Genomic DNA, 27,988 nt, shown 5'->3' with positions numbered 1-27,988 from the left:
GGCAGAGAGACCAGGAACCTGAGGGAAAGGGAGAGCGGATGCAGGAGCAAGGCCAGAGGCCTCAGATTCTTCTGGAAAACACGGCAGCTGTCGGGGGTGAAGAGGATGCAGGGCGGCAGACAGGATTGGAGAAGTAGGGACACAGAGGAGATCATGAGGAAATGCCGCGGGGAACCTGGCGGGACACCAGAGGCTCGTGCAGCAGGGGGCAGGGTGAAACGGTGCCCGTCACCAAGCTGTTCCGCCTCTGTCGCCTCACAAGACGAAAACGTGGGAGCAGTTTGGAAAAAAGACAAGTGCTGAATTATCAGTGGCCCAGGAAGTAGGAAAATCTACCCGACCTTCACTAGAAGCCTTCTCTTGATACCCGGGTCTCTGGAAGAAGCTTTGCCGTACTTTGAGGGTCCCTAAACTAGGTGTTCTAAAAGGTGCTTTCCAACTCGAGCACACTGAGTCTCCTGCGTCTTTCAGAGACACCCTTCTTCTCCTTCCCCAGCACACACACACACACACACACACACACACCACACCACACCACACTACAGAAAAGCAAATAGAGGTGTCTGGGCAGAGTAAGTAACCCATTGTTTGAAAATGTTTTATTGGAGCATTATGTTTGACAATGGTGGGATGGACGGCGACATATTAAGTAGCCGTTTAAGTCGGCAGGAGGAAAGCCCCTGCTCCAGCAACGGCTGCGCTTGCCAGGAGGTGCACACGGAGGGGACCTTAGTGCCCATTAGAAACAGAAGGAGCTAGCTGGGCAGAGTGGCACGTGCCTGTAATCCCAGCTGCTGGGGAGGCCGAGGCAGGAGGTTCATAAGTTCAAAGCCAGCCTCGGCAACTCAGCAAGGCCCTAAGCAACGCAGCGAGATCTTTTCTCTAGATAACATATTTTTAAAAGGGCTGAGGATGTGGCTCAGAGGTTAAGTGTCCCTGGGTTCAATCCCTGGTACCAGAGAGAGAGAGAAAGAGAGAGAAAGAGAGAGAGGAAGAAGAAGGAGGAGGAGGAGGAGGAGGAGGAGAAGGAAAAGTTATAAAGCAAAACTAGAGAGGCAAACCTCAGCAACCAACAGAACAGACAGGCGGACAGTTCCATTTCCAAATCACAAGTGACCGCCCTCAATGGCACACTGCCAACGGCGGGGCACGACCTTCTGCCAGCCACCACAGCCCTCTGGAAGAGGCTGCAGAGAGGCCACAATGGAAGAGCAAGGACAGCAGGGCAGGGCAGGGGGAGGGCAGCGACCTGGAAAGCGGGGCTCACGCTGGGAAAGGGCGCGCCATGGACTCCAGAGGAGGAAGCGGCACCGGCGCCACCACCTGCCTTCCCACCAGAGGCTTGGGACAGGGCGCTGCAGGCCCATCCGTCAGGACTGCAGGAACCAGACCTGGAGGGATCCTGTCACCAAAAGGCAATACGGCATCATTGTGTCGCGGGGCATCATTGTGTCGCGGGAGAAGGGGCCTGGGAAAGAGCCCGCTCCGCCGCGGCTCAGACCAGCGGGCACTCCGCTCCCGCTCCGTCTCACGCCCAGGTGCCTCCCGGGCCTCCTCACCCTCCAACTCCTCGCCCTTCCTCGAGGTCTGTCCTGCACACGCGTCCTGTCCCTTACTTGACACTTACTGATGGCCTACTGTGTGCCTTATGTGACAGATGGCACCCTGCGACCAGCCTCACCCTCACATCATGGAGGGGCTGCTCCCGGGCTTCCCTCACTTGGTGGGCCGGACTCCTGCCTACTCTCTCCGTGCACAGCCTCGTTCTGAGTCACCTGGTTAGGCCTCCCCTTATCCCTCTGTTCAGCAAACCTTGCTGGACGCCTGGTGTCGCGCTGGGGTATGCCTGTCGGCCCCTCCCTCACGCAGCCCACGTCGGGGGGGTTCCCACAGCTCTCCTGCTGAACGCTGTCCTCCCAGGGAGGACAGGCAACAGCCAAGGGGGCTGCCCCTCTCAGAAGAAGAGAATGATTATTCTTGAAGAACAGGAGGTGTCAATGCCACAGGTGCCAGAGGTCTCTGGTCAGGAGTTTTCCTTCCACTTTACATCTGTTTTTAAGTGACCAAGCAAAGACCTTTGGCCTCTCAACCCCTGCCCATTGCAGAGTCCTCCAAGAAGGACACGAAGCTTAACAAAATAAGCCTCTGTGGCAGAGAGACCGGGTGAGGGCCCACCTCTGTGGAGAGCTCCGGGGCCCTGCTCTAACACTGTCCCTGTGGCTTCAGGTCATGCAGGGTGGGTACCACTGCTGTTCCCAGAGGGGAGGAGACTGGGACCGAGAGGTTCAGAAAATTCCCAACTGAACTCCAGCTAGAAATGTGGAGCTTTAAACACCCTGGGACAATCTGCCCGTGAGACCTGAAGGTCTTCACTCCATGCACTTCCAGCACAAAACCAGTCGATCCTGACCGTGGCAGCGTCCCACGGAGGCCTGGGGGGGAGGCTGCCTTCCCTTGTCCTGCAGAGCCACAGGCACCGGAAGGCCAGAAACCCGGCCCAGCTGCTCTGACCCTCTGCAGCCCGGCTCCCCTCTCATTCATTTCTCCCTTCTCAAGACCAAAGATCTTCCCCTCCTAGCCCGTTGGTTCTCGGGGGCCATGAGCTCCCACACCCAGCGTGCAGTGGCAACAGCAGACCCACGTGGGGTCAACTCCCAAGAGTGTCTGCAGCCAAGGCAGGCGACGTCCTGAGGCCACAGTCCCCGAGCAGCAGGGAGCCCAGGATCACACACACCACCTGCTCCCTGTGCTCACTACCCAGACTTGGACTTTTCTAGGAGAAACAGTGAGTGGGAGGCAAGAGGGGAGGGAGCAGAGCTGACTTGGATTCCACCCTAAGGGCTGGATTTCTTCCAACCCACACCCCTGGCTGCCCTGGCCACTGCATCTTGACACATTACCCCTCCACAGGCGCCAGGCGTCAGCGTCTGTCCACCAAGCCCTCTTCTCCCTGTCTTCACAATTCCCTCCTAAGTTATGCAAGCAGAGGGTTCTTTCCCTTCTGTTTTGTTTCACTTTTTATTTCCATTTGCTTTAAGATCCCATAAAATACAAAGTTCCCTGACTTATCAGCTCCAGTGAGTCCCTATTACCTTCTGACGCTAAAACAAGCCATTACAAAATGCTTTCAATGTTTGAGTTACTGTCATGTAAATCTTGACAAAGTACTTCCTATACCTCGACCTCCTTAAACTTTCTGGGTGTGAGAGTGTGTTAGCCTTGTACTATCACTAACCAAAAATTGCCTGCATTAACAGTACAGTATTTGCTCTGTGGCTCGGAAGCCAGAGCATCGTGGGAACTCGGCCCTGCACTCCTGGCCCCCGGTGCTCCTGCCGTGTGGCTCCCCCACTCTGCAGTGTCTTCCCTTGCTGTGTGCCTGACTTCTCAGTCTTACAGCCCTTCAGAGCTACTCTCCTTATTCCTATTCCCGATTGCCGTTCAGATGAAAGCAAACCAACTTCGCATTTGGTTCTCATGCCCACCTTCAGGTGGCAGGATGTCCTAACACCAAGCTATGGAACACAGTGGCCCCTAGCCACAAAGAGCCATGGGACACTTGAAATGTAGCTTGTGTTGATACCGCCGTTGACCAGTGACGAGTCCTGCTTCCTCAGGTGTTGAAGTATAACACCAGAGAAGCACGCCGAGGCAAGTGTAGAGTAGAAAGTAAGAAGCTTTATTAAAGAAAAGTAAAAGCAGACTTCTCCCATGTGGAAGAAGTGGACCCAAAGGCGGAATCCATCGGATTGAGCAAATCTTGTCCTTTTTATAGGTTTTATTCTCCCGTTCTTTCCCCCTTATCTCTTTCCTTCCTGCCTATGTGATTAGGCCCAGTTTTGCGTAAAGTGAGAAGTGGCAGATAAGGGCCCAAGGGGCATCAATTAGCATCTTCCTGCCTGTGGTCCCTGACAAGGACAGGTAAATTTGGTTATCAGTGGGCTCTGCAGGTCCTTAGGTTCCATCTCCCAGGGTGGTCTCCAACTTCCAGAGGCAGATGCTTTCGTGGCCCCCATTTCCTCCATCTGACCCGATCCCCTATTTCTTCACTAACTGCCTGTCCCCAATTCTGGCTTCATTGTGACTCAGGAACTGATTTATCTCAATTGATTTCAATTTTAAACTCAATTCAGTTAGTTATTGTAGGACTTCTAAGTGTCTTTGGATCAACATGGGTGAGTCCACTTTTTCTAGAGAAAATCTAGCATTTGACTGCCTACCTACAAAATTCACATCGTATCCTGGAGGCAGGATGAGAAAAGAGTATAAAACTCTTCAAAAAAGTCTTTTATTGATTACATCTTAAAATCATAATATTTTAAATATCTTGAGTCAAGTAAAATATACTTTTAAAATTAATCCTCTTGTTTCTTTTTACTTTTTTAAGAAATGTGGCCACCAGAGAATTTAAAACCTCATATGTGGCTTCTATCATATTCCTTCTGGGCAGAGCTTTTGTAAAGCCTTTTACCCAAAGCATCATCCATGGACCAGTAACACATAAATAAAAGATGTAAATGTGTCTTGGAGCCTGTTAAAATGCAGAATCCGAGGCTCACCCAGGCCTACTGGGTCAGAATCTACACTTTAGTAAGATTTTCCCAGGCAAACCTCAGCAACATTCAGAGGCACTGGGTTGGATAGCTGTGCTTCTCAAACTGTAGAGAACAACCAGTTTTTCTTCATCTCCAATTAACTATAGGTTATTATTTGTCAAATGTAATAAAAATAAAGTTTTGGAAAAATTGAAAAGGACACAGACAACAATGTATGAAAAACAATGAATTAAAAATTGTATTGAGTCAGAAGTCATAAAATTAACTCTCATAAAGATCAGTAAACATACAAATAGAATAAAGAGAAAATAATTACAAAAAAGGACACATTGTTCCTTCAAAGTGTGCACATAGGTAATTAATACAGACAACCACTATTACACTTGTACCTTCAACCAAACAAGACACTTGCATGAAAGAGCAGTTTTTCATATTAAACACCTGTTGACACACTGAATACACACTTTTTATATTAACATTTAAGGCTGTAGATGTGCCAGTCTTGCTTCTTGCTTATCAATGTACCTAATCTAAATTGGATGGACGGAGATGATCTTTGCAGGGAGTAATGTAAAGCTACACTAAGTCTTGCTTCATAGTACTCAGGGTGGAAAAACAAGGCTCAGGAGTTGACTGGAATGAGGAAGAGGTTTTAATTCAGTCTCAACAAGCACAAGGAATTCTTTCTTAAAAAAAATAATAAAACTGCTGCATGAAGTGAAGCAAATAGTGCTGTGCTCTTAAGATCTATCTTCAATCCTTAATCAGGAGCCAGTTCAAACAATTTGTTCCGTAAGTTTATATTTGAAGATCTGTGCTCTTAAGATCTATCTTCAATCCTTAATCAGGAGCCAGTTCAAACAATTTGTTCCGTAAGTTTATATTTGAAGATAAGTTATTTTTCAGTGAAATGAAATGATTCCAGATGTTATGCACTCAGGAATGACAGTTTCAAACTGAGCTCGAACACCACACATCCTAAGGCAGTTCTAGGCATGCGACTGGAGCCCAGCCCGGACGCCACACAACTCTCCACACAAGCTGGAGGAAACAGGCCCGTCACGTCCTGCGCCTCCCAGGGCAGTGAAGGAGCCTGGGTGCCCAGTGGTGGCCAGGTGTTGCTGTGAAGGGTTCTGAACGCTCCATGTCCAGATGTGTCTCCTCACAGACGAGTGGTGACCAGTTGACATTGCTCCAGGGACTGCACTGGATTCGTGTTGCTTTAGGAATTCCAGTGAATGAAAGAGTCACCTTTCTCAGAAGCCTTTTAGCCTCCAAATTTCTAGCTGCGTTCTAGAGAAATCAGGCTGTCAGAGATGGAGTCACAGAGAAGCGGCTTATAGTCAACTCAAATCAACTAACGAGATCAGTAATGTTAATTTAAACCACGGAGGTATTTATCTTTTCATTTTAGTCTCTATTATTGTAAGGAAAAATGCAGCTCAGCTCGGGACCTGCGGTAGCTCCAGCCCCTCCAACGGAACTGGCCCTCCGTATGCCGGGTCTCAGTTGCAGCTCAACAATAGTTCCCAGAAATCCACGAGGGACACAGGGCCTCACGCAAGACTTTATTATGCACACAACTAGCGCGTCCACTCTGGGGTTGAAAAGGGGGAAAAAAAGAGAGATGGCGTGGTCACTTCTCCCAGATATTGGAATCTCCTGGGTTGGAGGGAACCAATAGCGGAGGAGAATACTTGCAAGCTGACTGGTGAACCAATAGCTAGCTAGCATGTTCAGACTGACAAGCTAGGATGGAAGGTGGGAAGCAGGAAATGACTTCAGCATAGGCCGGAAATTCCTGTAATGTAAGAGGCGGGTGGAGCACAGATTGACAAATGGTTGGGAGGCGGGGAGAAATGGCTGCACCTGAATGGGCGGGGTACCGGCTTTGTATTACATTATTATCACTGTACATTTCATGCAGATCTAGATTTATACCCTTTAGAGGCACAGAGTAAGTCCTCTACATACGCGAGGTTCATGTTCACTTATTCATGTAAATAAAGTAATTTTGACTTCACTGGAAAAAGAAACTACACATATCCAAGATAGCAAATAATGTTGAAATATAGGGACCTTGCCACTGAAATCAGGAGCACAGTCCTCCACATACCATCCAAAGACAGACACAACGTAGACATGACTAAAACTTCCTGGGGTACTCTCATGAGAGGCTGATGTTTTCTAGTTGCTCCAGTCAAAACTGAGGGTAGAAAATTGGTCAGTGTGCACCATGCACACAGTTGTTCAATCTGGAAACTGGTAGCTGTTTCTGCCCTGGTCCCTGTATCCAACTGTTCCTGCAATCCTGTGAATTCTACCTTACCACCAGCTCACAAGTGCCAGATTCCCAGGTTCCAACGGTCACTACCTCTGCTCAGGTCCTCACTGGCAATCATATATTTGTGTTTCAGGCTCTTAACTACCTCCTTTCGTTTTTTCCAGCCCTTTTTATCCAGCTTTTGTAAATTCAGCATTACTTTCCAAAAATTTAATATAAATCACTTCCATGTTCAAAATTTTCAGTGGATGGCCGTGACCTTGCCATAAAAATCCACATCCCCTAACTCTGGATATAAAACCTTCATAATCTGAACCCCACTTCTCCATAATCATTTCAAGAATACTCACTGAAACCAAAGGAGCTAACAAATGTTCATTGTCCAGAAACTGTTCCCGGGCTGTCCTCTATTTCTCCATTCTCCTGTTCTTTGCAATGATACTGCGTGAATTTGGACAAGCAAGTTTCTCCTGGATTTATTTTTTAGCATGTAAAAATGAAAGAGTAATTCTGATCATGCTATGATACTGGGGACCAATGTCATCCCCTCGATGCAGAATAGCAAATCCTCTTAGAAAGGTGGCCAGCAGCTTGTGTCATCTGGATCACCTTAAGCCTGGTCAATGTTGACATTTCTAGAAGATTAACATCCATTTTCCGTGTGTGCATGAACACATACCTGCTCACGCATGTGTACTCTTTCTACAGGAACATGTTGAAGAGGGTAGAGCCAGCCTCTACAAGTCTGTGGTTTCCAACAGCTGCAAGGAGATGTCTTGTTACTCAGACTTTCCCTTCCCAGAAGATTACCCAAACTATGTGCCAAATTCTCAGTTCCTAGAATATCTCAAAATGTATGCAAACCGGTTCAACCTTCTGAAATGCATTCAGTTCGAGGTAAGACACAAAACTTCAGATGGTAGTCAGAAAGAGTTCTCCTGTCTGTTTTCTATTACTTCTTTATAGCACAGCTCTGGATTCCATAAATAAGAAGCTGAACTCGCAAGAACAAAGACACCATTTCTAAGACAGAGTTGCTAATACAAATGTAGAAATTCAGTAAGCATTTTTTAAAATTTATTTTTATTGTACACAAATGGAATACATACTGTTTCTCTGTTTCTACATGAAGTAAAGGCATACCATTTGTGTATTTACATAAAATAATAGTGTTTGATTCATTCTATTATTTTTTCCTTCCCCCCTCCACCCCTCCCACCCCTCTTTTCCCTCTATACAGTTCCTCTTTCCTCCATTCTTACCTCCTTCCCATCCCCCACTATGTGTCATCATTCACTGATCAATGAGATCATTCATCCTTTGGATTTTTGAGATTGGCTTATCTCACTTAGCATGATATTCTCTAATTTCATCCATTTGCCTGCAAATGCCATAATTTTATCATTCTTTATGACTGAGTAATATTTCATTGTATTATATATACCACAGTTTCTTTATCCATTCATCAATTGAAGGGCATCTAGGTTGGTTCCACAATCTGGCTATTGTGAATTGAGCAGTTATGAACTTTGATGTGGCTGTATCTCTGTAGTATGCTGATTTTAAGTCCTTTGGGTATAGGCCGAGGAGTGGGATAGCTGGGTCAAATGGTGGTTCCATTCCAAGTTTTCCAAGGAATCTTTATACTGCTTTCCAAAGTGGCTGCACTAATTTGCAGCCCCACCAGTAATGTATGGGTGTACCTTTTTCCCCACATCCTCGCCAACACCTGTTGTTGCTTGTATTCTTGATAATCGCCATTCTAATTGGGGTGAGATGGAATCTTAGGGTGGTTTTGATTTGCATTTCTCTTATTACTAGAGATGTTGAACATTTTTTCATATATCTGTTGATTGTAGATCTTCTTCCGTAAAGTGTCTGTTCATTTCCTTAGTCCATTTGTTGATTGAGTTATTTGTATTCTTGGTGTAGAGTTTTTTGAGTTCTTTATAGATTCTGGAGATTAGTGCTCTATCTGAAGTATGATTGGCAAAGATTTTCTCCTGCTCTGTAGGCTCTATCTTAACATTGCTGATAGTTTCCTTTGCTGAGAGAAAGCTTTTTAGTTTGAATCTATCCCAGTTGTTGATTCTTGCTTTTATTTCTTGTGCTATGGGAGTCCTGTTGAGGAAGTCTGATCCTAAGTCAACATGTTGAAGATTTGGACCTACTTTTTCTTTTATAATATGCAGGGTCTCTGGTCTGATTCCAAGGTCCTTGATCCATTTTGAGTCGAGTTTTGTGCAGGGTGAGAGATAGGGGTTTAGTTTCATTCTGTTGCATATGGATTTCCAGTTTTCTCAGCACCATTTGTTGAAGAGGCTATCTTTTCTCCATTGCATATTTTTGGCCCTTTTGTCTAGTATGAGAAAATTGTATTTATTTGGGTGTGTGTCCATGTCCTCTATTCTGTACCATTGATTTACCTGTCTATTTTGGTGCCAATACCATGCTGTTTTTGTTACTATTGCTTTGTAGTAGAGTTGAAGATCTGGTATTGCGATACCCCCTGCTTCACTCTTCCTGCTGAGGATTGCTTTAGCTATTCTGGGTTTTTTATTCTTCCAGATGAATTTCATGATTGCTTGCTCTATATCTGTAAGGTACATCATTGGGATTTTAATTGGAATTGCATTGAATCTGTATAGCACTTTTGGTAGTACAGCCATTGTGACAATATTAATTCTGCCCATCCAAGAACATGGAAGATCTTTCCATCTTCTAAGGTTTTCTTGAATTTCTTTCTTTAGTGTTCTGTAGTTCTCATTGTAGAGGTCTTTCACCTCTTTTGTGAGATTGATTCCCAAGTATTTTATTTTTTTCGAAGCTATTGTGAATGGGGTAGTTTTCCTAATTTCTCTTTCCAAAGATTCATCACTTATGTATAAAAATGCATTAGATTTATGAGCCTTGATCTTATAGCTTGCTACTTTACTGAATTCACTTATGAGTTCTAAAAGTTTTCTGGTAGAATTTCCTGGTTCCTCTAAGTATGTAATCATGTCATCAGCAAACAGGGATAGTTTGAGTTCTTCTTTTTCTATTCATATCCCTTTAACTTCTTTGGTCTGTCTAATTGCTCTGGCTACAGTTTCAAGGACAATGTTGAATAGAAGTGGTGAAAGAGGGCATCCCTGCCTTGTTCCAGTTTTTAGGGGGAATGCTTTCAGTTTTTCACCATTTAGAATGATATTAACCATGGGCTTAGCATAGATAGCCTTTACAATGTTAAGGAATGTTCCCACTATCCCTATTTTTTCTAGTGTTTTGAGCATGAAGGGGTGCTGTATTTTATCAAATGCTTTTTCTGCATCTATTGAAATAATCATGTGATTCTTGACTTTAAGTCTATTGATATGGTGAATTACATTTATTGATTTCCTGATGTTGAACCAACCTTGCATCCCTGGGATGAAACCCACTTGATCATGGTGCACTATCTTTTTAATATGTTTTGTATGCAATTTGCTAAAATTTTGTTTAGAATTTTTGCGTCGATGTTCATTAGGGATATTGGTCTGAAATTTTCTTTCCTCGATGTGTCTCTGTCTGGTTTAGGTATCAGGGTGATATTGGCTTCATAGAATGAGTTTGGGAGGGTTCCCTCCTCTTCTATTTCATGAAATACTTTGAGAAGTATTGCAATGAGCTCTTCTTTAAAGGTTTTGTAGAACTCGGCTGAGAACCCATCTGGTCCTGGACTTGTCTTTGTTGGTAGGCTTTTGATGACTTCTATTTCATTACTTGAAATTGGTCTATTTAAATTGTGTATCTCCTCCTGATTCAATTTAGGTAATTCGTATGTCCTAGAAACCTATTGATATCTTTGAGATTTTCTATTTTGTTGGAGTAGAGATTTTCAAAATAGTTTCTAATTATGTTTTGTATTTCCTTCGTGTCTGTCATGTTATTTCCTAGCTCATTCCAAATTTTAGTAATTTGAGTTTTCTCTCTCCTTCTTTTTGTTAGTGTGGCTAAGGGCTTATCAATTTTGTTTATTTTTTCAAAGAACCAACTATTTATTTTGTCAATTTTTTCAATTGTTTCTTTTTTTCAATTTTGTTGATTTCAGTTCTGATTTTAACTATTTCCTGTCTTCTACTACTTTTGGTGTTGGTCTGCTCTTCTTTTTCTAGGACTTTGAGCTGTAGTGTTAGGTTGTTTATTTGTTGAGTTTTACTTCTTTTAATGAATGCACTCCATGAAATAAATTTTCCTCTAAGTACTGCTTTCATGGTGTCCCAGAGATTTTTTTTTTTTTTTTTTGCAGTGCTGGGGATTGAACCTAGGGCCTTGTGCTTGCAAGGCAAGCACTCTACCAACTGAACTATATCCCCAGCCCTGTCCCAGAGATTTTGATATGATGTTTCTTTGTTCTCATTTACCTCTAAGAATTTTTAAATTTCCTTCCTGATATCTTCTGTTATCCATTCATCATATAATAGTGTATTATTTAATCTCCAGGTGTTGAAGTAGTTTCTGTGTTTTACTCTGTCATTTATTTCTAATTTCAATCCATTATGATCTGATAGAATACAAGGTAGTATCTCTATCTTCTTGTATTTGCTAACATTAGGTTTGTGACATAATATATGGTCTATTTTAGAGAAGGATTCATGTGCTGCTGAGAAGAAAGTGTATTCACTCTTTGTTGGATGGTATATTCTATAAACAACCGTTAAGTCTAAATTATTGATTGTGTTATTGAGATCCATGGTTTCTTTGTTCAATTTTTGTTTGGAAGATCTGTCCAGTGGTGAGAGAAGTGTATTAAAATCACCTAGTATTATTGTGTTGTGGTCTATTTGGTTTCTGAAATTGAAAAGGATTTGTTTGACATACATGGATGAGCCAATGTTCGGGGCATAGATATTTATGATTGTTATGTCTTGCTGATTTATGCTTCCCTTAAGCAGCATGAAATGTCCTTCTTTATCCCTTCTGACTAGTTTTGGCTTGAAGTCCACATTATCTGAAATGAGGATGGATACTCCAGCTTTTTTTGCTGAGTCCATGTGCATGATATGTTTTTCCCCATCCTTTCACCTTTAGTCTGTGGGTATCTCTTTCTATGAGATGAGTCTCTTGCAGGCAACATATTGTTGTATCTTTCTTTTTAATCCAATCTGCCAGTCTGTATTTTGATTGATGAGTTCAGGCCATTAATATTCAGGGTTGTTATTGAGATATGATTTGTATTCCCAGTCATTTGGCTCATTTTTTTTTTTTTTGACATGACTTTGTTTCTTCTTTATTTGACTATTCCTTTAGGATAGTTCCTCCCTTTGCTGATTTGTATCGTTGTTTTTCATCTCTTCCTCATGGAATATTTTGCTGAGAATGTTCTGTAATGCTGGCTTTCTTTTCGTAAATTCTGTTAGCTTTTGTTTATCCTGGAAGGATTTTATTTCATCATCAAATCTGAAGGTAAGTTTTGCTGGGTATAAGATTCTTGGTTGGCATCTGTTTTCTTTCAGGGCTTGAAAAATGTTGTTCCAGGCCCTTCTAGCTTTTAGGGTCTGGATTTTAAAATCTGCTGATATCCGTATTGGTTTCCCCATGAATGTAATTTGGTTCTTTTCTCTCACAGCCTTTAAAATTCTGTCTTTATTTTGTATGTTATGTATTTTCATGTGCCTTAGTGTGGGTCTGTTGTAATTTTGTGTATTTGGAGTCCTATAAGCCTCTTGTACTACTTGACTTTCCATTTCATTCTTCAGATTTGGGAAATTTTCTGATATTGTTTCATTGAATAGATTGTTCATTCCTTTGGTTTGTTTCTGTAAGCCTTCCTCAATCCCAATAATTCTTAAATTTGGCCTTTTCATGATATCCCATAATTCTTGTAGATTCTATTCATGATTTCTTACCATCTTCTCTGTTTGGTCAACTTCATTTTCAAGATTAAATATTTTGTCTTCAATATCTGAGGTTCTGTCTTCCAGGTATTCTATCCTATTGGTTATGCTTTCTATGGAGTTCTTAATTTGGTTTATTGTTTCCTTCATTTTAAGGATCTCTGTTTGTTTGTTTGTTTTTTCAGTATCTCTAACTCTTTATTGAAATGATCTTTTGCTTCCTGTATTTGCTCTTTTAACTATCGATTGGTGCGATCATTCAATGCCTGCATTTGCTCTTTCATCTCATCATTTGCTTCCCTGATCATTTTAATTATGTACATTCTGAACTCCCTTTCTGTCATTTCTTCTGTCATGCTGTCATTGGATTTTATTGATGTAACATCTAGATTTGTTTGGGGCATTTTCTTCCCTTGTTTTCTCATATTGTTCAGGTATCAGTGGATCGCTGAGATATTGCAGATTTACTCTATTGACTTATAGTGTCCCTGAAGATGACTAGTATATCACCTCCTAGCCTTCAGTAGCCTGAAGTCTTGGAGGAAGTTGATAATGCAGTGCTCCATAAGGAAGCTGACTCTCTTGGGGTGATGGCCTTCAGGTGGGGTATATTTCCTGCTAGTGGGCAGAGGCGCCTCCACTTGTTGACCAATGGCCATCCTAAGGGGAACTAGGCTGCGGGTTGAGGCAAGGCCTGTTTGTGCCTGTGTCTCTGGTTTTACTGTCCTTGTGGGAAAACTCGCCCAGCAGGGAAGACTCACCCGGTGGGGACATCTCGATGGTCAGCTCCCCTCCTAGAAGTTCCCCTCAATCCACAACTACCGCCTGGGCTGGGTAGCCTTCCTCTGCAACGTTCCCAGAGGCCCGGACCTACCTCCTGGGCCTGGGAGCCTCGCCCTGTGCCAAAGAGTCTCCTTAGGCTGCCTCTCCTCAGAGAAGCTGCCCGCAGTCCTGGATCCTTCACTCCGCCCCTAAGCATCTCTCTGTGCGGCTCTTCCACCAAGAAGCCGCCCAGGTCCTGGGATCCTGCTCTGCACCTAATCGTCTGGCTGTGGGGCTCCTCCTCTGAGCAGCCACCTGGAGCCCCCGTGCAGTCCCTCCTAGTCCAAGTGACTCCTCAGTAAGCATTTTGAATAGTATGAATCAAGCAGTAAACCCACTAGGAAGACTTGAGAAGCCCACCTTCCTTAAAAATTTTGAAAAGAACAAAAAAACAGCAACATGTCTTGGTTGGTAAACATTTTTGCTTTTAAATCTGACTTGTATTAGGTTTAATATAAATATATTTCCTGGAGCTGAAGGTAGACTCATTTGCCTAGCACGCATAAGACTGTGTTCAATCCCTAGTACTGCAAATAAGTAAATAAATTTCCTAAATCCTAGTACTCACGGACATGTATGTACTTGATGAGAACAAAAAATAAGCTATTTGAATTTATACTACTCCCAAAATATTCATGCCATAAGCTTAGCAATTTTCAAAAGCTCTTTTTTTGAAAAAGCAGGGAAAATTTCAGCAACATACTCTATAAGACCTTCCATTAGCTAAGATACTTGGGACCAAATTTATGTCTTCAATGATCCATTTTTGTCTCTATTAAAGGAACCGGTTGTTAGGGCTCTGTGAGAGCGATCACACAACAGAAACAAAAAACAAAGAGATGCCAGACCTTGCTAATAACCTTGGCTCTATCGTTGCCGTGAGAATTTGAGCAAGTCCCTTAAAATCTTTGGGTACCCCTCCATGACCCCAAGCTTAGAGTATTCCATCCAAGAAATCATGATTAGTCTGATAGCCTGATTCAATCTGAATGATATTCTTATTAATTATGTTTAATCTGTGCTCTAGAACTTTTGAAATGTCAACTGGCACATTCGCCAGCAAGTCATTAATGGTACCTTGACAACGGCTAATCATGTCTGTGATTCTTTTTTCAGACCACAGTCTGCAGTGTAACAAAATGCCCAGATTTTGCCACCTCTGGCCAGTGGGAAGTGGTTACACTGCATGAAGGGAAACAAAGCTCCGCCATCTTTGATGCTGTCATGGTCTGCACCGGTTATCTCACCACTCCTTATCTGCCACTGGACTCCTTTCCAGGTACAGTACTTTTGGCACATGACCTTAAATTGTTTCATGGGACCCATCCTGAAATTTGATTGGCCTGGGGATGTATTCCTATGGCTCTCCCATTAAATAGTCCAAGTTGTGAGGTAACAGTTTTTCTAACTGGCCCTTCTTCTTACTAGCCAATTTTTGGCTTTCAAACAACCTATGAGCCTGGAAGAGAATGCTGGATAACTCAGTGAGCAACTTTACGTCACTGAGGTTCCCTTCCCTCCTTAAGTGATGCACAGCACTAAGAGAGTTTTCTGAAACTTGGGGCGCTTGGACAAGTCGCTCACCTCAGCAGCAGCTGCATGATGCCAAGAGCTGAGTTTAGAGGCCACAATAGTCAATCTGCGAATAGAGGAAAGAGCAATTCTATTTTTTTGTTTGTTTGTTTTATATGCACCATGGCAATTAGCTAGATTAGAGGTTTATGGCAGTGGATCATTAGTCAACAGAGAAATGAAACTTGGAGACAAGTTCGGACATCTTTGCGTCTCAGTTTTTTATCTGGCTTTTGCAGTGATGATTCATGTTAATCTGTAACAAATTTCAGTTGGACTTCAACTGCAAGGAATAAAAAACACAATAGTTTGGTGTGTTTTCACCTGCAGTAAGCATTCAAAATGTTAAAACTTGAGAAATCAAGATTATCTCAATATGGCCTGGAGTGATCCCAAGACTTATCTTAAACAGTAAACTCATGCTCCTCCTATGGTTCTGAATCTTCCCCAGAGGCCACTTAAGTCAGGTCCAATCAGTATAAAGCACATCCTAAAAACTGCCATAGAACAGAATCATTGGATTGAAAACAACCAAGTTCAGTCTTCTTCCCAATGTAGCAAATGGTCCTTCAGGTTCCAGGAGCTGAGTGTTCAACAGGTTTTGCTTCAGCACATCCAGTGATGAACTTTCTCCACCCACAAGACTCCAAGTTCTCAACTGCAGAGCAAAGCCTGGAGCAGCCATTAACTCCAATCTCACAGGAAAGTGTGCCTAGCATAGGTCATCCCAAGAATCCAGAAAGTTCCATTACCTAGAGGAAACTGGATTGATTCATTACCTTTGGTAAATTACACAAGGTGCTAGCAATACAGAAGAGAACAAGACATCACGTAGTCTGTACTGAAGGTATGAATCGAGTGTTATGGGAGTCCAGTGGAGGACTCGGTCTATATATGACCTGGAGTGATACCAGTACACAAATTCAGTAAACTCAGGTACCTCCCATGGTCCTAGATCTGCCCTAGAAGCCACATCAGAAGTCATGTCAGTTAGGATAAAGCACACCCTGAATGCACATAAGCCGATATGCTCAGTTTGAATAGGATGAGCTTGGGATCCCGAAGGCATAAATTCTAAGCTACATAACTAACTACAGCTTATGGTATTTTGCCTTCCACTGTTTTTCCTCCTTAAACCACAGAGTGCGGAGCACCTCACCCAACAGCATGCATCACCCATCAGGCAAGGAGGCTCTGAGACTTACCACACACTGCCAATCTGAGATCCCTGCTAACAATGTCACAGAGCCTTTGCACCCCATGAGTCTGTGATCTGAACTTGAAATGGAGCCCCCAAGCTCCACAGTCCCCTAGGGTCCTTCTAACAGCACACTGCCCTGGTCTGCACATATGCCCTGGGTGGTAGTTAACCCTGACAAAAATCCGAATTCACTGAAGACATTTAAAACACATGTCACAAATTCTGGAGACACTCCAAAGGAGGTATTTCAAACAGTCTTAGTGAAAATAATAGATGTCAAAATTAAAATAAATACAGAATGTCCCAAAATGACTATTATTATTCACTTAGCTACAGTCTGGTGTTCACTAACACAGCCACATTACCTAATATAAGTTCTTACTTTATCCCCTGTGAAGTAAGAAAGCAAAATATTAGTCTATCGGAGACTCAGTCAAATGAAGTCTCAGTTTTGTCTCTTTGTGACCCAAATAGCCTTCTCCAGGGAGAATGTAAGGTAACCTAAAGATCTAGGGATAATTCTTTTCAGCTTTCCCCTCTCAGAGTCCCTGTTGGGTTTCTTGTACTGTATTAATATTTGAGCTTGTTTGCATCCAGGCTATATTCTAAAAGCTTTGGATTGTGTTCAGGTTTTAACCAGGACTCAAGTTAAATTCCTAAAGATTCAAGGTTGCCCGATCTTGACAAGGCCGCTACCTTATCCCACAGAATCTAGGTATCTTATCAGCTGGTTCTTTGTTCAGCGCAAATTACTTCTGATTGTGTAACACGGCCTTGAGAGAACTTTCACAGAGTCTCCATTAGCATTTGATGTCTCAATAAGGTTTGGCACTGACCACCTGAGGCTCAGCTAGCCCAGTAATCCTGGTGTCAGCAACAACCCTTTTTTCTCTGGGCCATCTCTGGATGACTCAGCAAACCCAGCCGGGTTACAGACAGTTGCCAAGGTGAACTACCAGTGAACTTCTCAAACTTAGCCGGTCTTGGTGAATTCGTCGCATTTCCCCCAAATCATCTAGCACAGTCCCAGGCACACAGCTGATGTCCCAGAGTAGAGGCACTGGTTCTGGTTCACTTTAACCTCTTACTCCTGTTCCTTGTCTGTGAACAGCCGTGCAGTCTGTACAAATCAAATAGAAGTGAGCAGAATATCATCCCCTGACTTCCATCAGCCTTTACGTGGTAATGACTCCTAACACTTTTGCTTAACATGTTTTCATGCCACAGTGTTTCAGCGAAGGAGTGAACCATCTCATGGAATCATTCCCTGCCAATATTTTATAAAGTCCTGAATTTGCATTTCTGATTTCCTCAAAATAGAATGTATTAGTAAAGACAGCCTGAATCACCTGTCAAAGGGTGCTATCAGCTGAAAAAGAATTGAGCTTTATTCACTGACTTACAAATCCTCTATCTGACCTTATTTTGTCTCTAGGCATACATACTTTTAAAGGCCAGTACTTTCACAGCCGACAGTATAAATATCCAGACATGTTTAAGGACAAGAGAGTCCTTGTGGTTGGAATGGGAAATTCCGGCACAGACATTGCTGTGGAGGCCAGTCACGTGGCAAAGAAGGTACCGTTCTCCATGTGACTTCATGAAGAGCTTTCTCATAAGAGGCGTGTCTCAGGGAGCGTCTGACCCCCATGACAAATGTTAAGGGAACACAAGTGCCCAACACACACAACGGGTTCTTAAAGTATTTTTGTTGAGTGTTCGTAAGTTTTGCTGTGAAATCCAGTTGACTTTTCCCCTCCAAAACCAACTTCTCTGACTTCTTACGTGTGTTGTTTTCCAGTCAACCAAGAGTGAGGGGACACACCTCTTCTCCATTCAGTCCCAGAAGTCAGAAGGTCCTGGCACCTGTTTCTGGCTCAGGCCTCCCGTTTGCCCCATCTTTCCTACTCATTGCCACCACCCTCATGGAGTCCATGCTGCCCCCCGCAGGCCCATGGCCATGTGCTCCTAACTGTGGTGTGGACATAGTTACTGCTGGTTGGGATGACTCGGCCAAGCCCCACGTGACTACTTAGTCATCAAACAAGCCACTGAACTAGGTGCCTTTGGTATCCCTGCATGCAGCAGAGGAGACCAAGGGCTTGATGATTGCTTCACTGATGGACAGGTTGATCAGTTTGTTTGAAGGAACTTAGCAGTTTGGTGGCATTATCCTGAAGAAAGTGAAAGGAGTTCCTCAAAGGAACATTAACATGGGGACATCCACCGTGCCCACCTCGTGAGGGTGGTGACATATCGTTATCTCTGTTTCACTAACCATTTGGAAATTTCTTCAATCAGAAAACGTGCTTTGGCATGCATCTTATCATTCCCACATCAGCAAAGAAGCCCCCTTAGCTTGGGACAGAATTCCTATTCACAGAAAGTTCGCATCTGATTCTGCGTCATGCCAGATGCAGGTTCCGGGCACAGGCAGGGTCCCAGTGGCAGCAACCTGAGGCGCTTGCCAGGCTGTGTGCAGATCTGTATGTCACTCCACATCATAAAGTCAAACGGAAGCCCTGGCACTGTGGCTGTGGCCTTCATGCCCCAGTTGGGTGGGAGAAAAACATTGTTAAATCAGTTGTTTTCTATTAACAAAATAACTGATAAGTTAACTAATTTTTTGTGTATGAAAAATTTTACAGGAAATGCCTTATTGTGTAAACAAAACAAGATAACAATTAGCTTAGTGAACTGAGCTTGTAAACTCGGCCAGCCAGTCTGGTTAAAAAAAAAAAAAAAAAAAGACTAGTTGTATTACCGAATTATACTGCCAATCAAAACAGTGGTTTGTGTAGAAATTACCTTTGCAGACAGCACCAGTCCCTTCCCTAGCCTGTTCTCATTGCACACAACTGGAATTGGAACAGGCCATTGCAATCGCCTGTCCGGCAGCTTCCCACTGGACAGGTCAAGGTCCCCATGGCTCGCCACACTACCTCAGGCCTGGCAGTTAATAATGCTCAATAATATGTCCTGAGGCATTTTAATACTCTACATATCCAAATACTCAAATATTACCCCAAAAGAATAACTTTAAAATAGTGGTTAGAAGATCCAAGACTGTCTTGTTAGGTGTGCATTTTGAGGGTGACAGATACATGGTGCCTTTGAGTCGTGATACAGCGCGAATCTCTGATTGCTTCCAGGTGTTCCTCAGCACCACTGGAGGGGCATGGGTGATGAGCAGAATCTCTGACTCTGGGAACCCCTGGGACATGGTGTTCACAACACGATTCCGGAACATGCTCAGAAATGCTCTCCCAACTCCAGTTGCGAGTTGGTTGCTGGCAAGAAAGATGAATAGCTGGTTCAATCATGCAAATTATGGCTTAGTACCAGAAGACAGGTAAATATAATCTACCTGCCCAGGGCTATCAGAGTCTGAGTCTCTCCAATGGCCTATGCAAACCAGGCAAGGAAATGGCAACATGACCAGATATAAAAACAAACAAACCAAAACTTCATTCGAATTCCCCTGAGGATAATAGCTAGCTGTCCGTAAGTGATCAGTAGGTGAAATGATGTACTGCAAACGGCTCTTTAAGGTAAGAGTTATCATCACCTCCTTATTATTGGGGAAAATGGAGGCACAGCAAAATACAGTCACTTGCACAAGCTGATTTAGCAGTGAGTGGGCTCTATGGCCTCAGCAAGCTGAATGGGCCTCAGTGGCAGCAAACGGACTTTGCTGACAAAAGAACATCCTTGCCTTGCTTCATTATTCTGGAAAAACTGAAACCGATTGCTGCCCTTCACTGCCTTTCCAGTGGCAGAGATGACCCTGGGGTCAGTTACCACCTCAATTATCCCCCAGCAAGAGCCAAGAGTTTCACTTGTTAGGTTTACGCGGTGGGAAGCCACCACCGCTGACTCTGCAGCGGGAGGTCCTGTCTGGCCTCCCTCCAGACCTCAGTCTGGACCGACACGGATGGGTGGTCCCAGCCACCACGGGGCCTGCAGCCCACCCCACGCCAGCCTATGCTTCTGCTTTCCCCTTGCCCTTCTCTCCATTGTCCCATCCCACCCCCTCCCCTGTATTTCTTATCTCCTCTCCTCTGCCTCCAGGCATCTCAGGGGCTTGGAGTCTTGCCACCGCAAACTGTCTAGCCTGGATGGTGGCTAGGCAAGTGTCACTGTCCCCACTGTTGGTGAATAGAAGAAGCCCATAGGGGCTAGAAGGCTTGCCACGCTCTGCTAGGTAGAAGCAGTTGGGAAAGGAACTACCCTTACCACCATTTTCGGCCCCGTCTCGACACACCATCTCTTTCTGTGCCTTAGCCATGAGCCAAAAACTGCTTATCCAACAGCAACTCACAAGCTCTACTCTTACGATTTCGAAGGCATACCCATAAAATGTGGCTCTGGCCTGGTGCCTTTTGAACACGTGCATTTTTCTTGCACAACTGCTTTCTGGAAGCGAAGGATCTGTCTAGGGCTTCCAGCAGTGCTCATTGGATACGGGCGAGCCCCTCATAGCCCCTCAGCGCTCAGAAATCTCTAGAATGGCAGTGATGGCTGACTGCTAAAAGAGGGAGAGGAACAGAGGCTGAGAATGCCCTGGGTCCTCCTGGGCTCCCACCCCTAATCAGTGGTAGGCCTTGGACCTCCGTGAATCCCTCCCACAGAGGGAGCTTCTCCCAAGACTGGCAACTCTTGTCCAGCTGGACAGAGCCCAGAATGGAGAGGAAGGGCAGTGGGTGAGGCAAGCCACTTGCCTCAGGGCTCTTCCCTGCCTGTCTGTGTTTTGGTTTAGGGTGCAGTTAAGGGAGCCTGTGATAAACGATGACCTCCCGGGCTGCATCATCACGGGCAGGGTGCAGATCAAGCCGAGCATCAGGGAGGTGAGGGAGAACTCCGTGCTCTTCAGCCACGCCCCGAGGGAGGAGCCCATCGACATCATCGTCTTTGCCACGGGGTACACCTTTGCTTTCCCCTTCCTGGATGAATCTGTCGTGAAAGTGGAAGCTGGCCAGGCGTCCCTCTACAAGTATGTCTTCCCTGCGCATCTGCAAAAGCCAACCCTGGCGGTCATTGGCCTCATCAAGCCCTTCGGCTCCATGATACCCACAGGAGAGGTACAGGCTCGATGGGCTGTGCAAGTTCTGAAAGGTAAGTGTGTGGGGGGGCTGGTGAGATAGCTCAGTCGGTAGAGTGCTTGCCTGGTAAGCACAAGGACCTGGGTTCGATCCCCAGCACCCAAAAAAAAAAAAAAAAAAAAGGTAAGTGTGTGGGAAAGCCGGACTCTGCATGCCCGGCGTTTTGAGATGATTACCCAGCCCTCATTTAAAACCACAGAATCTTTAAAAGCAGGATCCATTCTATCGTTCCCTGGATTAGCTGTCATGGTGACTTGGACCATGACCAGCACAAGTGATACATCGGTTATCAAAAACATAAACTCCACCTTCCTGTTATTTTGACTGCATTGACTGGCTCCATTAAAATGTAAAAGTTTGGTCAACTGAGTGACAAGTTTGAACCCCCTGTGAAGTTCTGCTGTATGAAGTAGTGAGATGAAGGGGTGCCCGTGCCTTCCCACGGTGACAGTGTGGCCAGGAGCACACCACCATCAGCTCAGGCCAGGACATTGTCCCCGCAGCAGATGAGTCACAGAGTACTGGACTTGAAGGATGGGAGAGGGAAGTGCCTTTTTCCACAAGTAGACACCAAAGTTGTAAGCTCGGCGGGTTCAGCGGCGGGACCAAATGTAAACTCGGCGGGTCTCGGCGGGCACAGTTAGCAGCCAAATAAAATGGGACAGAAAAGTGGGTGAAGTAAGCTTTATTGGAATTTGGCTCTGGGGTGAAATTCCCAGACCCCCGGGATATAGGGACCCGGAGAAAATCGCACATGGCCCTGGCTGCCCAGGGTTTTTATAGACTAGGATGGGAGGGGGTCTTGTTGAGTGACAGGTGGGTGTGAAGGGTCAGTGGAACTTTCCATCCACCTTGCTGCGAACTTTCTGGTCACCTTTGGTGGGCTGGTCTTTGTTCTAGCTGCTCAGTTTTGCCCCCTACAGTCGCCTCATTTCCGACCTAACAAAAGTCAAACTGCTTTGTCCTGTGTCTGTGCAGGTCTGAACACATTGCCCCCGCCCAGCCTCAGGGTAAAGGAAGTTGAGGAAAGGAAACAAAACAAGCCCAGCGGGTGAGTGGACTGCTCAGGCATGCTTTCCGAATCCTCGGGAGACTGGTGGGACAAGAGCAGAGGTGCCAGTGACACGGAGAAAGCAGCCCGGGAGAGGACTGCAGGCTGAGGAAAGAGGAGCGGTGGAGGTGGGAAGCCCACCCGCAGGCCTCTGCAGAGGCAGCCTGGGCCCGCCGGCATTGCCGAGATTCCGCCCCACGGAGGCCGTGGCCTTTCCCCGCATGCAGAGGCAGGAAGAACTGGGTTTTAAAAGATAGCATGAGGCCGCAGCTTTTCGTTCTAAGACTGTCATCGTGTTATCGTTTTGTCCTCCCCCATCTTCCTTTATAAAGGTTTGGTCTGTGCTACTGCAAGGCTTTACAATCAGATTATATCGCATACGTGGACGAACTCCTGACCGGCATCAACGCAAAGCCCCGTCTCTTCGCTCTGCTCCTGACGGACCCACGCTTGGCTTTGGCCATCTTCTTTGGTCCCTGCTCCTCGTACCAGTTCCGCCTCACAGGCCCAGGGAAATGGGAGGGAGCCAGAAACGCCATCCTGACACAGTGGGACCGAACGCTCAAGGCCACCAAAACTCGGACTGTCCAAGAATCCCCGCCTTCCTTTGAAAGTTTCCTTAAACTACTCAGCTTTCTGGCTTTACTTGTAGCTCTTTTCCTGATTTTTCTATAAGGAAAGATCTTCCAAAAGGCTCTTCTGATGCAGAGAGCAGGTTACAGCTTTTGGTTCCTGCCTTCACAGTTACAGCCCAGTCCTGAGCCCAGTCCTGACTCTGAAGCCTACCACCCTCCTCCCCAGCTGGCCCCAGGGGTTGAATAAAAACAAAGAAATAACCCTAGAAACTGGTCTTAAGTGGTCTTTTGTTCTCTTTTTACAGAAAAGGGCGCTGCCTCCTCTTTATAGTCAACCAAATCCTGTTGGAATCCATTAGAGAAAGAACACAGCCAAGCAACCTTGGATTGAGAGCAAGCAGGGAAAGAAAAAGAGGAGCAAAAGCAAACACCCCGCCCGAGCTTTGCTAAACTAGTCCCTGCCCAGCTCAGGTTACGTCTGATGAAGGTGTGCTCTGATAGTGACACTGCCATTTATACGTGCCAAGTTCTGCTTCCTCAGATGTTGAAGCGTAACACCAGAGAAGCACGCCTGCATATGAAGCAGGTTTTATTTAAAGGTAGTAACACAGACTTCTCCCCAGAGGTAGAAGGGAGCCATGGCTGATGTTCTAGAATCCCAAGAAGTGAGTGTGCCCTGCATCTTTATAGATTAGGGTCTCCTTTGTTCTCCTGCTCTCTCCCTGCTTCTCTCCTTCCTGCCTACATGACTAGGCCCAGGAGATGCCAGTGAGATGGCAAAAAGGTGAGAAGCAGAAGGGCAGGGGGAGGGCCAAACTGAGTGACTCAGGCAGGTAGGGGCCCAGGGGGCGTTAATTAGCAACTCCATCTGCAGCCTTTTGGGAGGGGCAGTATAGGCAGGTAACCTTGGTGATCAAAAGGGCTCTGGAGACACTGACATTCCAATCTCCCAGGGGTGGTCTCCAACTTCCCAGACTCTGATGGCCTCCATTCCTCGATTGGACCCAATTACCTATCATTTTGGTTTCACTAGCTCAGTGTTGTTGCCTCTGACATATTTCACTTCAGGGCACAGAGACTCACCATGCGAAAATGCCCTCTTCTCCGCCTCACTTCTGCTGAGCCACCCCATGCCAGCTACCTCCAGGAGAAGATGTCAGAAGCCCTGCCTATTCATTATGCCACCTCTTCTGCCCACCTTTGAATCTATGCCAAACACTAGAGACGGGCTGGATATCATACTAGAGCAAGCTCTGTCCTCATTTATTTCCTTCTATAAAGGAGTAAAACCCCTAAACACTGCAGGGGTAATTATAATGTTGCCCATTTTAAGCCATAATACTCTAAAATTAATAAATACCATCCATTCTCTCATTTAATCTTCACAATAATAATTACGTGGTTGGGAAGGCAAGTATCTTACAAAACTTAACAAGTAAGGAAACTCAGACAAGAAGCTGTCGGTTGATTTGTCCAAGAAAACAGAGGTAATAAGTGGCTGAGTCAGGACATCAATCTCCAGAACACACACCCAGGGCTCTCCGTCTTTGAAGACAAATTACTTCAGAAGACTTAGCAGTGACCTCATGAAAGTCCACGGAAGCACCCATCTCTCTCATTTCCTGCCCTGAGTGTGTGCGGACGTGCCCGTCCCTCTCTCTCTCTCTCAGTGTGCTTTCCCCACTGTATCCAGGATTTCACAGCTTCCTCTTTATATACATCTATGTGTTTCTGAATCTTCACATACATCTTTTCCTGTTTCTCCCTCCCTTTTCCTGATTATGATTATGCTAGTCCTACTTTATGGCCAAAGGATAAAACAAACTCAATAAAAACAAATTCCTAGCCTAGAAATTATTCCATTTTTCATATTAGGAAACAGTATCCTTTTTTTCCCTTTCAGAAAAATGCTACAAGCCCAGAGGGGCAGCTCAGTGGTAGAGTGCTTGCCCAGCTTGCACGAGGCCCTGGGTTTACTCCCCAGCACTGCAAAACCATTCCAATTTTAAATTAAAAAAAAAAAAAAAATCACAGAAAGAAAAAAACACAAATTACTTAGTTCCAAGAAATCTAACAAGAGAAATATATAAAACAACTTGGCTTTGCAGAATTTCTTGCACGGCCTTCAAATCAGAAAGGCTTCTGAGGCATTTTGTCTCCAAGGATAATTTTCTATTTTCTGAAATTCTTTTTAACGCATACAAGCAGAACCCCTGCGGGACCAGTCTTTGACACAGCTTCCTATCCTGTTGTAGACCTGTGCTCTGAACCTCAGTGTGCCCCGCGGGAGGGTGCTGGACAGCCAGGCCCAGAGCTCAGGGTCATGCCCTCTGCCACTGCTATCTGTGTGACTTGACCAAGGCACATGTTCCCCTCTACGACACGGAAGTCCAGCACATCCTGCCTCACCGAGCTCCAGGGTCGACTTAACCAGTGGCTTCCGTGATTCCCATGGATCTGTCCTTGTCCCTGGAGCAGTACCATCCTCAGCACAAGAGGACAGCTTCCCAAATTCCAGACCATAATCGACAGAAGGGGGAGAGAGAACTTCTAGAGCTCTCCCAGGACAAGCTGGCAGAGGACCACTTGTATCCAAAGGTCTGTTTATCCCTTCCTCCTGGTCACGTGCACCTAGTTAGTGACTACATTTCTCAGCCTTCTTTGCACCAGTAGGGTCATGTGACCCCAGTCTTGCAAACAGACCGTGAATGGAGACAAGGTATGTAATACAGCCCTTCTTAACTGAAAAGGAAGCCGCTTTCTCTGGAATTGCTTACTTTCTCTTCTATGTGAGCGAAATCATGGTCATGGCAGCAATCCAGTTTCAGCCATAAAGAAAAGGACAAAATCCTAAAAGATGACAAAGCAACAAAATAGAAGGAACAAGTTTTTCCTGAACAGCCTGTAACAGGGGTCCACTTTATGCTTTGAAAATAACCCTTCCTGCTCTGCCACTGCAACTTATTTTTAAAATGGACATGTTTCTTTCTCTTCCACTCTTCCTGCTCCTTCCTAACTTCTCCCCCTCCCTAAGCTCAGGGGAAACAGGATTACCTTTCTTCCCTGCGGAGGCGTCCGGAATTCCATCCAGTGCTTGACAAAGATCCTCTGGAGGATGATTGCAAAGGCTCATCCTAAAAGGAATTGCCGGATGCTTTGCTCCGAAGCATGGTGTTTTCTCTGATAATATATTACTCATTTCAGTCTGAACGGATTGCTTAAGGGGATGAAGGGAATACAACAAAAATTCCAGAAAATATTACCTACCATCTGAAAAACAATGGGTCTTTACCACTAACAAAATTAAAAATAATTTTGCAACCGTACAATGAGTCCCTGAAAGCCTCTGGAGAAAATAGTTGTAGATCTGCCTTTTTCTCCAACAGGCTGGTTAAATTTTAACAATGGTTTTGTTCATGTGTGGTGGTGAGGTAAAAGAATAAGGTTTTATAACATTCCTTCCTTCCTACAAAGAATATGTCACCCCTATAATAAACGTTGGTACACAATTACAATTGGGACCGCTGCCCTACTGTACCCCTTAACTCAGCAATTCAGATATTAACCAGATGGACCTAGTAGAGATGGTCACATGAGATTACTTGTCTATCTTTAATTCACCGATGTAGTTAGATATTCTTAAAACAATTGTGATTAGGTAAGGATAATCTGTAAGGTTACTGTTTTCTCATAATTTTCTGAGAAAATTAAAAACAATTTCTGCCTATGCTTTGAAAACTTCTTTAATATTAACCACAAGATTGTTATTATAGCCTGAAGAAAAATGTATATAAACCCAGCCTTCCCCAGAATAAAGTGGGAGTGATTGCACCAGAACTAGAGTCTGTGTCTTTCATTCTCCATCCATCGCCGACGCTGTCTCCCCACGCCCCGTTTACCGGTGTGGAACCCATGGACTCCTGCTAGGGCTGGACCCCGGCACTTCCCCATCCTAGGCAGAGTTATCTGTCCCTGAGTACACACCCACCATAGGAACACAGTAATCCAGACTTTGGGGTGCTACCAGAAGATCTCAGGAAGGACTATCTTCCAAATGAACAAGTGAATTACAACTCCAATAGAGAACATGTGGAGTGTAGCCTTTGAGTCACCTCTTTAAAATCCCCCTGTTCCTGCTGATGGGCAGAATCACAGTTGGGATAGGAGTTCCCTGTGTTTCTCCTTTGCTAGCAAAGCAATAAACCTTCTTCCTTTTTCTCAAAACTATGTCCTTGTTATTGGATTGGCATGGGGGACAAGGACTGAACTTTTGGCAAACCGAGGTTGCAAAGTGGTCTTATCATTGTAGACTAGTCAAGCTGTTGCATGATAGAAGGAATTTTTATCTTATTTGAGCCATTGTATTTAGGGGGTTACATCAGCTCCGCTTTTACACACACACACATTGTGAAGTCTCCAGTGAATCTCTCCTTGCATCTTGCATCCTCAACTGCATCAATGTCTCCTCCTAAGGCAATTATTTGCAAGGGAGCTGGGACCCACCTTAGACCAAAACACCTACACTTGGAGCTGAGGATGGGGCCAGCCGTCTCAGAGAGATGGCCCTCAGTTCAGCTAATGCCAAATGCCCTCCCAACTATGGATTGTCTCTTTTCATTCATTCATATTTGCATGTCAGAACTCCAGCTCTGGTCAAAATCCACCTTTCCAGTGTCTTCAAACCTCCATCTGAGCATCTGACCCTAGGTAGAGGAAAAGTACTCAGCACCATAACTGGTCACTCTTTGACTCTAGTCTATCCTGCTGCAAATCCTGCCAGGTTTCCCTAATCCCTTCACTCTCGGGTCTCATCTCCTCTCTCACTCACCTCCACCACTCCCTCCCCACCCCTCTCTCAGAGGGGCACACAGCAACAGTTAGCAGAGAGCTTCAAGAGAGTTCCACCTCCACATCTCCAGGTCCACCTGCTGCTGTGCCCATACGCTCCTGTTAGTAAGGACAGACAT

At 44.9% G+C, this 27,988-nt stretch overlaps 1 protein-coding gene across 1 annotated transcript in view; it reads left to right on the top strand.

Moving 5' to 3' along the window:
• Window positions 1–23,304, top strand: part of Fmo1 (flavin containing dimethylaniline monoxygenase 1) — a 37,094-nt gene extending 13,790 nt beyond the window's left edge. The window contains exons 4-10 of the mRNA XM_047520492.1: window positions 7,549–7,737; window positions 14,637–14,799; window positions 17,729–17,871; window positions 19,446–19,645; window positions 21,053–21,408; window positions 22,374–22,446; window positions 22,779–23,304. Coding sequence (XP_047376448.1) covers window positions 7,549–7,737; window positions 14,637–14,799; window positions 17,729–17,871; window positions 19,446–19,645; window positions 21,053–21,408; window positions 22,374–22,446; window positions 22,779–23,121 — 1,467 coding nt within the window. The 3' untranslated portion in view covers window positions 23,122–23,304. The remainder of the gene's footprint in view (window positions 1–7,548; window positions 7,738–14,636; window positions 14,800–17,728; window positions 17,872–19,445; window positions 19,646–21,052; window positions 21,409–22,373; window positions 22,447–22,778) is intronic.
• Window positions 23,305–27,988: the final 4,684 nt, after the last annotated feature.

The sequence above is a fragment of the Sciurus carolinensis genome, chromosome 12 (assembly GCF_902686445.1).
Source record: "Sciurus carolinensis chromosome 12, mSciCar1.2, whole genome shotgun sequence".
NCBI classification, from domain to species: domain Eukaryota; kingdom Metazoa; phylum Chordata; class Mammalia; order Rodentia; family Sciuridae; genus Sciurus; species Sciurus carolinensis.
The sequence above is the reverse complement of the archived record's forward strand: the minus strand, read 5'-3'. Positions and strand labels throughout refer to the sequence as shown.